Genomic DNA, 13,011 nt, shown 5'->3' on the forward strand with positions numbered 1-13,011 from the left:
TATAAAGTAATGTGAATCTTATCAAATCACAACAGCCAAACCTGTCAAAATGTCAATTTATCCCCAGAGTTGAATGAATTAAATTAAAAATTCTAGTAATTTATTCAAGAAACGATTTTACAAATGTTATTTCCTCACTCTATTTTTTTAATTGCATGACCCCTGTATTTATCTTAATTAGTCTCACAATTTCATAGCATCAATTGTTAATGGAAGGCACCACTTTTCTCCCAAGCATTAACAGGCTTTCTATACTCACATGCTATCTATACAATGAGGTTGAAATAAATCCCTTGTGATGCTGAGCTAGCACCTTTGTGGGAAGTATAGCATCTTGATCAACAATCTATTTGTACCTTAGGAATTGAATATTGAGAAATAAGTTCTTTTTTCCTTAAGCTTAGTGGTTTTTCCCTGGCTCATTATTTTTATAGGAGGTAGTGAATGAAATGGTAAAGTGTAAATGGTATAAACTAAAGAACAAACGACCAGGCTAAAGGAAGCAGCTATTATTTACTGCCAGATCTCCCAATTTTTCAAAAGAAGCCAGAAATCTATGGTTTTACGTAATATCTCTCAATTTAAAAATTTTGGCCACTAATGCAGATACATCTAAAACACTGTGGGAAGCAAAGCAAACACATCAACGAGGGCTGCCAGTTTGGAAATCCTACTCTAAACAAGCTGTTTTGGCTACTTAATTTCTGTTTTCAATTCAGTGAAAGGGAAACAAACACACAAGCTAACTTGCCAATCTATTGATTTCTGAGTCTTGGGCATATGCCAGCTCAAAACTCAGAGAGTGTGGCAAGGAAGCTGACTTCAACAAAAGTCTTTTGCATCTCATTAAGCTCCTTCAACTTCTTTCTCTCTGGTGCATTTTCTCCTATCTATGCATCCTAGTCTTTGTATTAGTTAAAGGTACAGAACCAGAAATATATTTGCTACCTTCTACCCTCTAGACCTAGCAATGGCTTCAGATTTATGAAATGATTACCAAGGGAAAAATAATGACAAGATTATAAAATATTCTCACATCTGACATCAGTTACACATCTCCCACATATTTATTGCTTCTTTTGTTTTTAAAGATATTATCCCTGATTTACAGGAAAGGAAACAGAACTCTAAGGGCAGTTAATATACTCAATTATATTCCCCAGAGAATAAGTGACTGAACAGGAATTGGAACCCAGATCCTCTGGCTCCAGATCCAATGTCTTTTGTCTGCTTCCTTGAAGTCTTCACAAAAGAACTTACAACATAACAGTGGGCAGTGGCCTCAGTTACTCAACACTTGACCTTGTTTCCCAGAGCCATGTGCCTTGTCTTTCAAACTTCCCAACAGTCAACATCTCTCCACTGGTCTCCTTCAAGCTTATTTCAAATTTCTATTAAACTGACTCCAAGTACATACAAAATAAGTAAAGGGTGAGGCAGTTAACATCTGTGACCACTTGGAACAAAGAATGTCTCTGTGGTTTGCAACCATTAGAAACAATTACAGCATCTCTTGGCAGGATAGAAAGAAGTTCATGAAATTACTTCTTCAAAAAAGAGTTGCAATAGTTTCCCATAAGACTGAATGCCGGTATTCAGAAAAAAGAAAAGATTGCCATACTGTAAAGCAACTGTATAAGTAGTCCCATAACCAAACATTCATGATAATAATCTTAAACTAGTTAATATTATTAATAATCTTAAACTAGTTAATATTATTGCCATACACACACACACATACACACACACACACACAATAAGCACTTTGACTCTTAATTTACAAGAGATAATTGAATTCAACATTGATTTGAAAGATAATCATTCACGTTAGAGTGAATCTTAAAAAGACAAACTTCTTTACCCATATCTTGGGTCCAAAGCAATGGCCCTGGGGTGTTCCATGGCTCCTGCTATTAGCGTCGTTCTTAGGGAACCATCTAGTTTGGCCACTTCGATTTGGTCCAGGTTGCTGTCTATCCAGTACACATTGTCTGCTATCCAGTCAACTGTCAGGCCTTCCGGGGTAGCCAGGCCATGCTCCACCACCACTTCGATCGCACTGACACCTATGAAGGAAGGGAAACCAATACCCGGAACCACTTAAGCAATGTGTTAGGCTCAAACGAAAGAATCCCTCCCTCCCCCCCCCGCCCCCGCCAATAATCAGCAGTGCAAAGTGCTTAAGCATATCAACTTTGAAAGATAGAGTGAAATAGCGTTTCCTGGCACAAAGGAAACAAAGAAGGCCCCCAGTTTACAGTTACTGATTTTTCCTGCCAGAAACCCTCAGTCTCTTCAGTTCTTTTAATGCCAGTGGAATGGACTATTGGAACAACTCTGATATTAACAACAAGGTTGAGGTGGCAAAAGTGTTAGTTCTCATTTCTGACTTTTCTGACTTTTTAGGTAGAATGAAGGAAGACTTTTGGAAACAATAACAGTGCTCCAGGTTAAAATCAAATGTCACCCAAATATTGATCTTCAAGAGTAGAAAGAACAAGGTAAAGAGAAAAAGACCACTTGAGGCAACATAATAGCTAATCAGCACCCACTCTTTTTGAAGTATAACAGATAAGATAGTTTTTAGTATTTAACCTTATCAAAATACACCCCAAATCACACTTTGTCTCTCTTGCTCCTTAGGACTAAGAGATAAAACAAGGATGCAAACAAGATAAGAAGGCATCAGCGTTCTGAAAGAAGTAAGCATTTTTTGTATGTCCACCAATATTCTAATTTTTCCACTCCCTAATTGCTTTCAGAAATTTTTAAAATTTTATTTTAAAACACCTCTTCTAATGGGATAACCCATCGTAGTTTATGACATTGCTAATAGTTTTTATAGATATTTTAACAATGTAAATTTTGAACAAGCTATTTGATCCCATGGATCACAATCCATCATTTTAAATCAGCTTCTTGTAAAATGGACAAGAAACAAATTTAAAAACCATAATTATGTTGTGTGTTTAAATGTAACCATTTTTCAAAATTTGCAAATGTGATTTTCAGAGGGATTAAACAATTTTATAGAAACTCCCTGTCCTTGTAATCCAATATTTTCAGGACAATACTATATTAATTTATCTCAAAGCTTTGCTATTTAAGAATAGCCTAGATTCTAAAAAGAAGACAAGTCAATTATGGAAAAAAATATTTAGCACATATCAATAGTCTTTGTAACAAATTGATTCATTATGTTTTTGAATTACTTGAAAGATGATAAAATAAAAAAGAAGCTATTTTAACTCACAGAAGCCCACCTAATGTAGAAGGCAGTCTTTTTGTCTTGTAAATAAACTTTCCCTAGAGAAAAGTTTCAAGTTTATCACGGTGTGAATGGCAAAGACCTTCACCACTCTTCTTTTCTCCCTTAATAGTATTCATACATACACTTCACATCTCTGTGTGTGTGTGTATTATATACACAGACATATATATTCAAGGGGAAAAGAACCAAAGGGTAAAAACTAATCTAAATTCATTCTGATTACATTATATTTTCTGGAATTTTCCGTTAAAATTAACCTAAACATTAAATTAAAATTGAAATAAATGTACCTCCACTTTCAGAAAGCTTGCCCCGGTATATTCTGTCTTCTACAACATCTGTCCAGTAAAGTAAACTTTGATTGAAGTGAAAATCAAGTGCTATTGTGTTTCTCAATCCAGGAACAAGGAGGCTATAGTCTCTTTTATGAAGATCAATCCTTCTGATTTCATGACGAATGGAAAAGATGATAAATGCTTCAAAGGGATCTGAAATTAAGTTTATTTTAATATGTTTATAAAATTACTTATATACTTTGGTAAGTTGAATAGAATGCTTAAAGTAAAAATTCATTCATTTAAAAGTATAATTTATTAGATAATTCTTTGCTATTAAAGGAACAATTTCTTTTAATCCAAAATTCAAAAGAAACTTAGGTTTATGTAAAGTCATTAAAAATAAGGTATAAATGTGCTTTTATTCCAGAGACCTGTATTTAGCTGTGCTGGTTTGAAACTGCTATGCACTCCAGAAAAGCAATGTTCTTCTAATCCAATCTTGTGGGGGCAGACATATTGTTTGGGTGGGACTTTTTGAAGAGTTTGTTTTCATAGAGAAATGAGCCCACCTATTCAAGATTGGTCTTAATCTTTTTACGGGAGTCCTCCATGAAAAGAATAAAAGACAGAAAACACAAAGAGAGCTCAATGACAACACAGAGAACAGAGAGATGAAACCAAGACATAGACCTTTGGAGATGCTAAGCTAAGAATCCAAAGTCTTTCCTGGAGAAGTATGTGAGGACCCATAGACATTTAGAGAAAAAGCCACTGGAATCAGAAGCTGAAACCAGAAGCCAGGAGAGAAGGACAGCAGATGTCACCATGTGCTTTCCCATGTGACAAAGAAACCCTGGATGCTATCTGCCTTTCTTCAAAGTCAAAGTATCTTTATCTAGATGCATTAATTTAGACATTTCTATGGCCTTAGAGCTATAAATTTGTAGCCTAATAAACCCCTTTGTAAAAGTCAATCCATTTCTGGTATATTGTATTCCAGCAGCATTAGCAAACTGAAACAGATTTTGGTACCAGAGAATTGGGGTGCTGTGGTTTGCAAATACCAAACATGTTGGAATGGCTTTTTACATGGATAAGGGGAAGACTGGAAGAATTGTAATGAGGTGGACAGGAAAAGCCTGGATTGCTTTCATGAGACTATTAGAATTTTGGACCCTAAAGATATTTCTGAAGAGGCCTTAGAGAGAAATAATGACTGTGTCACTGAAAACTGGAAGGAAAGCAGTCCTTGTTTTAAAGTGGCAGAGAACTTGGCAAAATTGAGTCCTGGTGTTGGACAGAAGGTAGAATTTGAAAATGATGAGCTGGGATGCTTAGCTGAAGAGATTTACAAACTAAACGTGGAAAATGCAGCCTGGCTTCTCCTTGCAACTTATAGCAAAATAGACAGGAAAAGCATACGCTGAGAAATGAACTGTGGGGTCCAAAGAGACCAGAAACCGATAGTTTTGAAAATTTTGAGTATTTAGAAAATGAATCCCCAGAGAATAGTGCCAACATGAAGATTCAACCAAACATGGAACCAGTCAGCCATTTCAGTGCAAATCAAGATTGGAGATGGAGTTATCCAGAAAGGATTTGTGGAAAGTCCTAATGTCTGATGGTTTTAACCCTGGTATGTTGCATGCCAAGTGGACAACATTTTTGTGGGGTCTCTATGAATAGAACCACTGCCAGTCTAGACTAAAAGGGACAGATCAAAGGAAAAATGACTTCAAAGGCAGAATTATGAAACTAAGATCTGGAGTCAGGAAATCTCAGACCAGGAAAACAGATCCAACCATGCATGTGTAGAGGGTGAGTTTGCCCTGTAAGCAGAGGGTGGGCCTTCCACTTCATTTAGGAAGAGTGTTGTTCCCTCAGGTGTTAGGGAGGGTAGGCACATTTCCCAGGGATTGGGGAAAGCCCCACTGCCACCTTATCTTCTGAAGGAGTTCAGCATATGCCCTGGAGATGGCAGAGTGACCAGGTGACACCCAGATGCTTGAGGAGAGTGGGGCTTAGAACAAGGTGGCCTCCCCAATGCTTATACATATAAAATCCTCACTCCAGTGTTTGGAGAGAAACAGGCCACTGTGTAAACCCTTGGAAAGGATGGGACTGCCATTTGTCTCAGGCCCCGAGGAAGAAATATCAGTTTTACTTTTTAGGTGCATGGTCCAGGAATCGAACCCAGGTCTCCCACATGGAAGGCAAGCACTCTACAACTGAACTACACATGCACCCCTAAGAAACATCATTTTATAAATGACTCACAGGCTTTTAAATATGAAGGAGTATGTCCTGCAGGTTTTTAGAATTCTTTGGGTCTGGTGACCCCTATTTTCCATTCAATTTTTCCCTGTGGAAATGGAAATGTTTAGCCTATGACTGGCCCTCCTTTGTATATTGGCAGTAGAGAACTTGTTCTAAGCTTCACAGAAACAGGTCCACAACTAGAGGAGAATTCTGTCTTAGGAAAGGTCATACCAGTAACTGATTTTGATGGGATTTTGTACTGTTTTTGACTTGGTATTGTATTTGTATTGTTACTGAAATGATTTAAAGCTTTTGTGATATTGTAATGGAATGAATGTATTTTGTGATATTGTAATGGAATGAATGTATTTTGTATGTGGAAAGAATATGTTTTTTGGGGGTCCAGAGGACAGAACATGCTGGTTTGAAACTGCTATGTACCCCAGAAAAGCCATGCTTTTTTAGTCCAATATTGTGGGTGCAGACCTATTTTGGGAGTATAATTGATTAGGTTATTTCCAAGGAGATGTGACCCATCCCACTGTGAATGGGACATTTTGATTAGATTGTTTCCATGGAGATATGACTCCACCCATTCAACTTGAGTCTTAATCATTTTACTGGAATCTCCAATGAAGAGAATAAAATACAGAGGGAGATCAGAGTCAAAATAGAGTGCAGAGAGATGAAACAGACAGACATTTGGCAACACTAAGAGTCCAGAGTCTGTCCAAGAGATGCTAAGTGAGGACTCATAGATGCTTAGAGAAAAGGCCACTGGAAACAGAAGCCTTAATTTGGACATTTCATGGCCTTAGAACTATAAATTTGTCACCTAAAAAAATCTTTTTTGTAAAAAAAAGTCAATCCATTTCTGGTATATTGCATTCTGGCAGCATTAGCAAACCAAAACAATAGCCTATTCTGATTTAAGAATACAAAAATTGTTGTAATTGGATGGCAAAATGGAAGGGTTTTTTGTTTGTTTGTTTTTTAATTTTCTTGTCTTTTAGCTGAGGGCCCAAAACTCCGAAACATCATGAGAAGAATCGCCAGAAGGTGGCCAAAACTATCTCTGCCACTCTTAGCTCATCACACACACCTACAGATCCAGGGAGCAGAAAGTTCCAACAAAAGAGGACTTCTAGAAGAGACCTGACGGCCTCATAGTTAGGCAGGGCACCCTGTGAGAGTGAAGACGGCTGCTTTCCCCATACACCAAGAAAATCATGACTCTACCATTCCCCTTCTGATTTTGAAGCTTGACTCAGGCCTGAGTAAGGAGAAAGGGGAAAACTTTGAAAAGAGATATGAGATCACCATTTATATATCAGCACCTGAAGGAAAGTATGGTCAATACCTGAAAGTTAATAGAAATTATGTTATCATTTATAAAATGTATCAAGACTTCTATCAATTTATGTAGAACATTCTACTATGAGTTAGCCATAAAAACATTTTGAGGGAAGTATGCCTGTTCACAAAGATTCCTCCTGTTCCTGTGTTACTGTTACTTTGTTATACTTTCCTTTGAAGGAACTGATTCTCCTAACCCAAGTCTGGACACATTTCCTGAATGTGGGCCATCATAATTGTCTCTGTCCACAGCGATTGACCCAGGGATGGAAGTGAGACCTAAGCCAAACTAATGGGTTTGGAAACTTTCAGAGAAGTTTTCATGCTGAGAAGAAAGCATCTCTTTTCCTCCATGGTCACAGACTTCAAAGTCGGTGTTGCCTGTAGCCTTGTCATTGAAACTTGAAAAGCCTGTTTGCATTATTGTAGTAGATGAGAAAAATGCCACACAGTAAAGCAGTGATGAGAAAGACTGTATCCTAGGGACACTGAATCCTAAAACCAGCTCCTGCCCCCACACTCTCTATACATTTCTCATGCTCTATGTAAGCCAATATACATAACTCTATTTGCTCAACTTACTTTGAGCTGAGTTTTTGTCAATTACAATGAGATTTACTCTTTTTATTATTGTCACTTTGTCAGAGAGGACTTTTCTGATCAGGTACCAAATAAAGGCCTATCTCCATTATTTTGAATCATAATAACGTATTTATTCTCTTTGCAGTATATTTTAAAATCTGTATTTAATTTTTTATCATCTCTCTCCCTCAGCGACTGTAAACTCTATGAAAACAGGGATCTCATCTGTCTTGTTTATTAATTGTATTGCTAATATCTAGCTCTGGAGGAAACATTATAAATACCAGGTCTTAGGTTAGAAAGAGGTTAATCTAGGCTAGCTGTTGTTGGTGTGGGGAAACCATCCAGTAATTTTGCCCTTTGAATATATGTGTGTTGACTGAATACATGTGTAGAAGAACTTAGTTGATCCTGCACTAGTTGATAGCCAATTGATGTCCAAGCATGAGAGAGAGCCCAGCCAAGATCAGCAGAGCCACCTACTCGACCCACAGCTGAAAGAAAAGTATGAGTGTGCCAGTCAAGACCAGAAGAACTGCTCTGTAGAGTATGGGCAAAAGCAATGTAGGCTGTTGTGGCTGCTTAATACTGTAGCTGTTTACTGAACATTACTGCGACAATAGCTAAACTGGTACAATATATTTTTAAAAGTATAAAATAACAAGTTCCCCATAGTTTCCAATATAGTACACACTCAAAAAATTCAAGATACAGAATTTAGCATTTTTGAAGAAAAGAAAATGAATAGGTTGGATGTGCAATTGTTTAAGAGAAAGAATGTCTAATTTTAGATCAGGAGTCCTGTCGGAATCTCTACTCTGGCTATGAAATAGCTGTTTGCCTATGAAAAAGTCTTTATCTTTTTAGGTATTAAGTGTTCTTACATGTACATGTGGTTAATAGCAAATCCCTTTTAGCCTAACTTAAAAACCGTTATCAGAATCAAATTGAATAATGCATGCAAACTTGTTCTATAAGCTGCAAACCATCACAGCAAATGCAAATAGAAAAAGTAATGGATTGGGGTCAGAAAATATGGGTTTAAGACTTGACTCTGCTATCAAATAGCTGGGTAAATTTGAAAGGTTTACTTAAACTTTCTAATCCACAACCTTTTTTGTTTTCATTTTAAAAAAATTATAACCCATTGAGATTTTAGAACATTTAATAACAATTAAATGGGTGAACAATTAGTAAAATAACAATAAATTCTTGGTATTATTAAGAATATAAAATTTCAGAGCTTACTCAAAGAAATTAAAAAAAAAAAGATACAGCAAGACAGAAAAGGCTGGAATTACATACCAAAAGGAAGTCAGATATTTCTCAGCATGTGCTGAAGCTAGTGACATTTCAGCTCTGAAGACCTTCCCTCATCCTTTGGTTTATAGTTTGCCCTTAGTCACGAAGTAAATTATGGCTGCAGCAGTTACTTGCTAGAGAAATTTATATTTAATACCTGTTATAGGACATATAATTTTAAAATGGCAAAGTAATGATATGCTGCCTCTTCCCTAAGAAATCACACCAGAATTAGAAAGGAATTAAAAACAAAGTCAATCTCTACCTTCATTGACACTGCAAGACATCAGTTACAAACACCACAGTAATACAAAAAGGGCCTTGTGGATAGAAAATGTGGAAAAGTTCTGAAAGTTGATGCCTGTATTTGTGGATATCAAAAAGCACCTGCAGAGAACAGTTCTCAAAGGAGGTGACACACCCTGGGGGCAAACCCTATAAATGCTTGCTTGGAAAACAGTAATGAGAGTAAACAGTTGATTCAGGACCTTCTCTGAGCCTATTGGCACCATGAAGACCCAGGGAAGAAACAAAGGTCCTGCTTTATGCAAAATAAAAGAAACCAGATCCAAAAGACTACATAGTGTATGATTCCATTCTTATGACATCCTGGAAAAAGCAAAACAGAAGGGACACAAAACAGATGACTAGATGCCCAATACAGGGGCTGAGTAGCGGGCTTGATGACAAAGGAATATGTTGTTTTGAAAGTTCTAGAAATGATTTTCTTAAGATTCACACAAATTGTTGATGACTTTAAGAAAGATGTTTAATTTATGCTAAAAAAATTGTAGGAGAAAAATAATGTAAATGAAGTCAAATGATAAAGGACAAATTAGGTAAAATCTTTGCAATATACAAAAAACTGAATTATAATATACATATCACCTCTTATAAATCAACAAAACATGCTCAAATGAATAATGAGTAAAGAGCATAAATAGATATTCATAGAAAAGAAAACAAACAATTGTTAAATTTATGAAAAATGTTCAATTTCTTTCATAACATGAGCAATGGATTTTAAAATAAGTGTTTAAAATAAGTTATTGATTAGAGTGTAAAGAAAAGGGACTGTGATATATTGATAATTGAAGTATAAACTGTTATAACTTTCATGGAGAGCAACTGGACAATAATCATCATAAGTTTAAACATATATACCCCTTGATAGGTAAGCTCCATTTCTAAGGATTCATTCTCAAGATAAAGTGCACATGTGAAAACTTGCAGATGAACAAGGAAATAATTTCCAATATGTTTGCAGTAGCAAAATATAGAAACAACATAAGTATTCAACATTTGATGCCTGGATAAATAATGTATGGTACAGGCATACAATGTACTGTTAAGGAATCATAAAACTGAATGTAATTGATAGATATCTGCTAATATAGAATAATCCCAAGATATTTTGCAAGCCAAAAACAGCTAGAGGCAAAGGGGATATATATCATACTACCGTATAAGTTAAAAATAAGAGTTTCTACACCAATATGAAGGTAAATCATTGACTACGTCTAGAAGGATTAATGATGGAATGTTAACACTACCTCGCCGGGGAGCTGAGTGACTGGGGTACAGGAGTAAGATGAAAATTAATTTTCATTTTATTTTGTAAAGGTTGAATTTTACACTACTTGTATCAATTTTCTATCAAAATTAATAATTTTAATAATAAAATGTTAAACCGGTAATGCAAGATATTCACATTCTTAGCTTCCTGGAAATACTCATATATAAAACAAGAATTGTTTGGGCATAACATATGCTGAAGCAAGGTAATTCTGCATGACAAATGCTATAAAAGTTTTTTTTCCTTCAGGACTTCATATTTCTACTTACAGAAATATTTAAGAGATCATTCATTGCTCTTACTTCACTGCTCTGTTTGAGAAAGTGTAATCTCTTTGACCAAAAATTTCTGAGTTCTCTGTTACAACTGATGTTTGAGAAAATAATTCTATAATATAAGACCTGAATTTTAATCTTGCCTCTGATACAAATGCAGGACATCATTACAACTATATTTCTTCCTATCTTTAAGTTTAAAATAAAATCACACTTCTTTGTGAATTATTTGTTCTGAAACTGGTGTGTGCCTAAAAATACAGGCTGAAAATATACAAAGCAAAACTTGACAAAATTAAATGGAGAAATTGACAAATCTATAATCACATTATGAGATTTCTTTAATCACCAGTACCCCTAAAACTGATAACAGATAGAAGAAAAGTATAATAAGAAAGATGATTAGAACAACAAAATAAATAAAAATCTCAACACAAAGAAAATATATAGAACCATGCACTACTGACATGGAGACATATTCTCTTTGTCATGGACTATTTTTTTAAAAATGTCTCAAGATGAATACAATGGAATTAAACTAAAAACTAATAATAAAGACTGCAAAACTCTTCTCTTTTTTTGGGTGTATTGTCTGGGGAATCGAAGTCAGGTCTCCTGCATGGCAGGCAAGCATTCTACCACTGAACTACCCATGCAGACTATGTTTTAAAACTAAAAATAAAGAAGAATTACTGAACAATTTCTTGATCAAAGAGACCTCAAATAGAAATATGATATACTTAATAAAAAACAAAAATGAAAATCTGTTAGAATCTCTGGGACTCAGAAAGAGAGAGTGTTATAATACTAAATTATATATATGGAAAAAGGAATAACTAAAAATTAATGCAAAGATGCTCAATGTCATTGACCATCAGGGAAATTAAATCAAAACCATAATGAGATACTACTTAATATCCATATGATGACGTTATTAAAAAAGCAGAAAGTATTAAGTGTTGATGGGAATGCAGAGGAATAGAAATCCTTATAAATTGCACTGTAGAATGGTGAAGCCATGGGGAAATCAGTTTGGCAGTTCCTCAGAAAATGGAAAATGGAAGTACCATATGACCCAGTTAACCTACTTTTTAGTATATAACCTCAAGATTTTGGAAGGAGGGGCACAAGCAGGTATTTTATCCCAAAAGTTGTAGCACCATTATTTACAATAGTCTAAAGGTAGAAGTGACATAAGCCCATCAAGAGATGAATGGAAAAAGAAATTGTGGTATATCTACATACATGTATATATACATATATATGTATATATATCAGTGAAATATGTATCAGTATGGACGAACCTTGACAACATCATGTTGAAGGAAATGAGACAGAAACAAAAAGACTGAAGCAAACGCTACAAAAATAGATGGTGGTTTATACATTATCAGAAGCCGGGGTATGAGGTGGGAAAAAAAGAGTTTAGCTGAAAGCGTGAGGTAATGAAAAAGTAGGGGTAATGGATATTGGTGACTGTAGATCAATATTGTGAATATGATTCATATTACTTAATCACACACTTGAATATATTTAAAAAGGGAAACTTTGCACTATATATTTGTCACTAGAAAAAACGTTCAAAATTTAAAAAATGAGATTAAAAAACTCCCTCCCTTGAGGAAATGCAGAAGTTATTACCATTATCAGAGAAATGGAATTACAGCAACAAGGAGATAGCACTACACACCCATTAGAATGGCTAAAAATCCCAGACCAGTCAACACCAATGACTACTGAGTCTGTGGAGCCATAAGAAACTCTCATTCATTGCTGGTGGGAAGGAAAAACAGGCCCCTCTTGAGCCAGTTGGCATAGGATTAATCTACTTTATTGGTCTTTCAAAGAAATCGCTTCTTGATAAACTATTACTCGCTATTTTATCAATTTCTATAGCTGTATTTATCTGACTTGGATGTTGTGCTAATGTCGCATTGCTCTAAAAATATCTTACTACTCTCAGTTTCTGTAATTACTTATCACACTATGGACTAGTAAAAAACACTCTGTGAACAAGCCCCTATCTATCTACAGACATACTTTTCTACATCATTCTGAGTTTTGTGATACTTTTCTTTTTAAAAATTTGGTTAAAAAAAGATAGAATTGTAT

At 35.4% G+C, this 13,011-nt stretch overlaps 1 protein-coding gene across 1 annotated transcript in view; it reads right to left on the reverse strand.

Annotated features, from left to right (window-relative positions):
- LRP1B (LDL receptor related protein 1B) overlaps positions 1 to 13,011 on the reverse strand; it is a 1,945,542-nt gene that overhangs the window by 642,256 nt on the left and 1,290,275 nt on the right. Inside the window, exons 24-25 of the mRNA XM_077153691.1 lie at positions 3,562 to 3,759; positions 1,862 to 2,066 (exon numbers count right to left, since the gene is read on the reverse strand). Of these exons, the coding sequence (XP_077009806.1) occupies positions 1,862 to 2,066; positions 3,562 to 3,759 (403 nt within the window). The remainder of the gene's footprint in view (positions 1 to 1,861; positions 2,067 to 3,561; positions 3,760 to 13,011) is intronic.

This window comes from Tamandua tetradactyla, chromosome 3 (assembly GCF_023851605.1).
Source record: "Tamandua tetradactyla isolate mTamTet1 chromosome 3, mTamTet1.pri, whole genome shotgun sequence".
Lineage (NCBI taxonomy): Eukaryota > Metazoa > Chordata > Mammalia > Pilosa > Myrmecophagidae > Tamandua > Tamandua tetradactyla.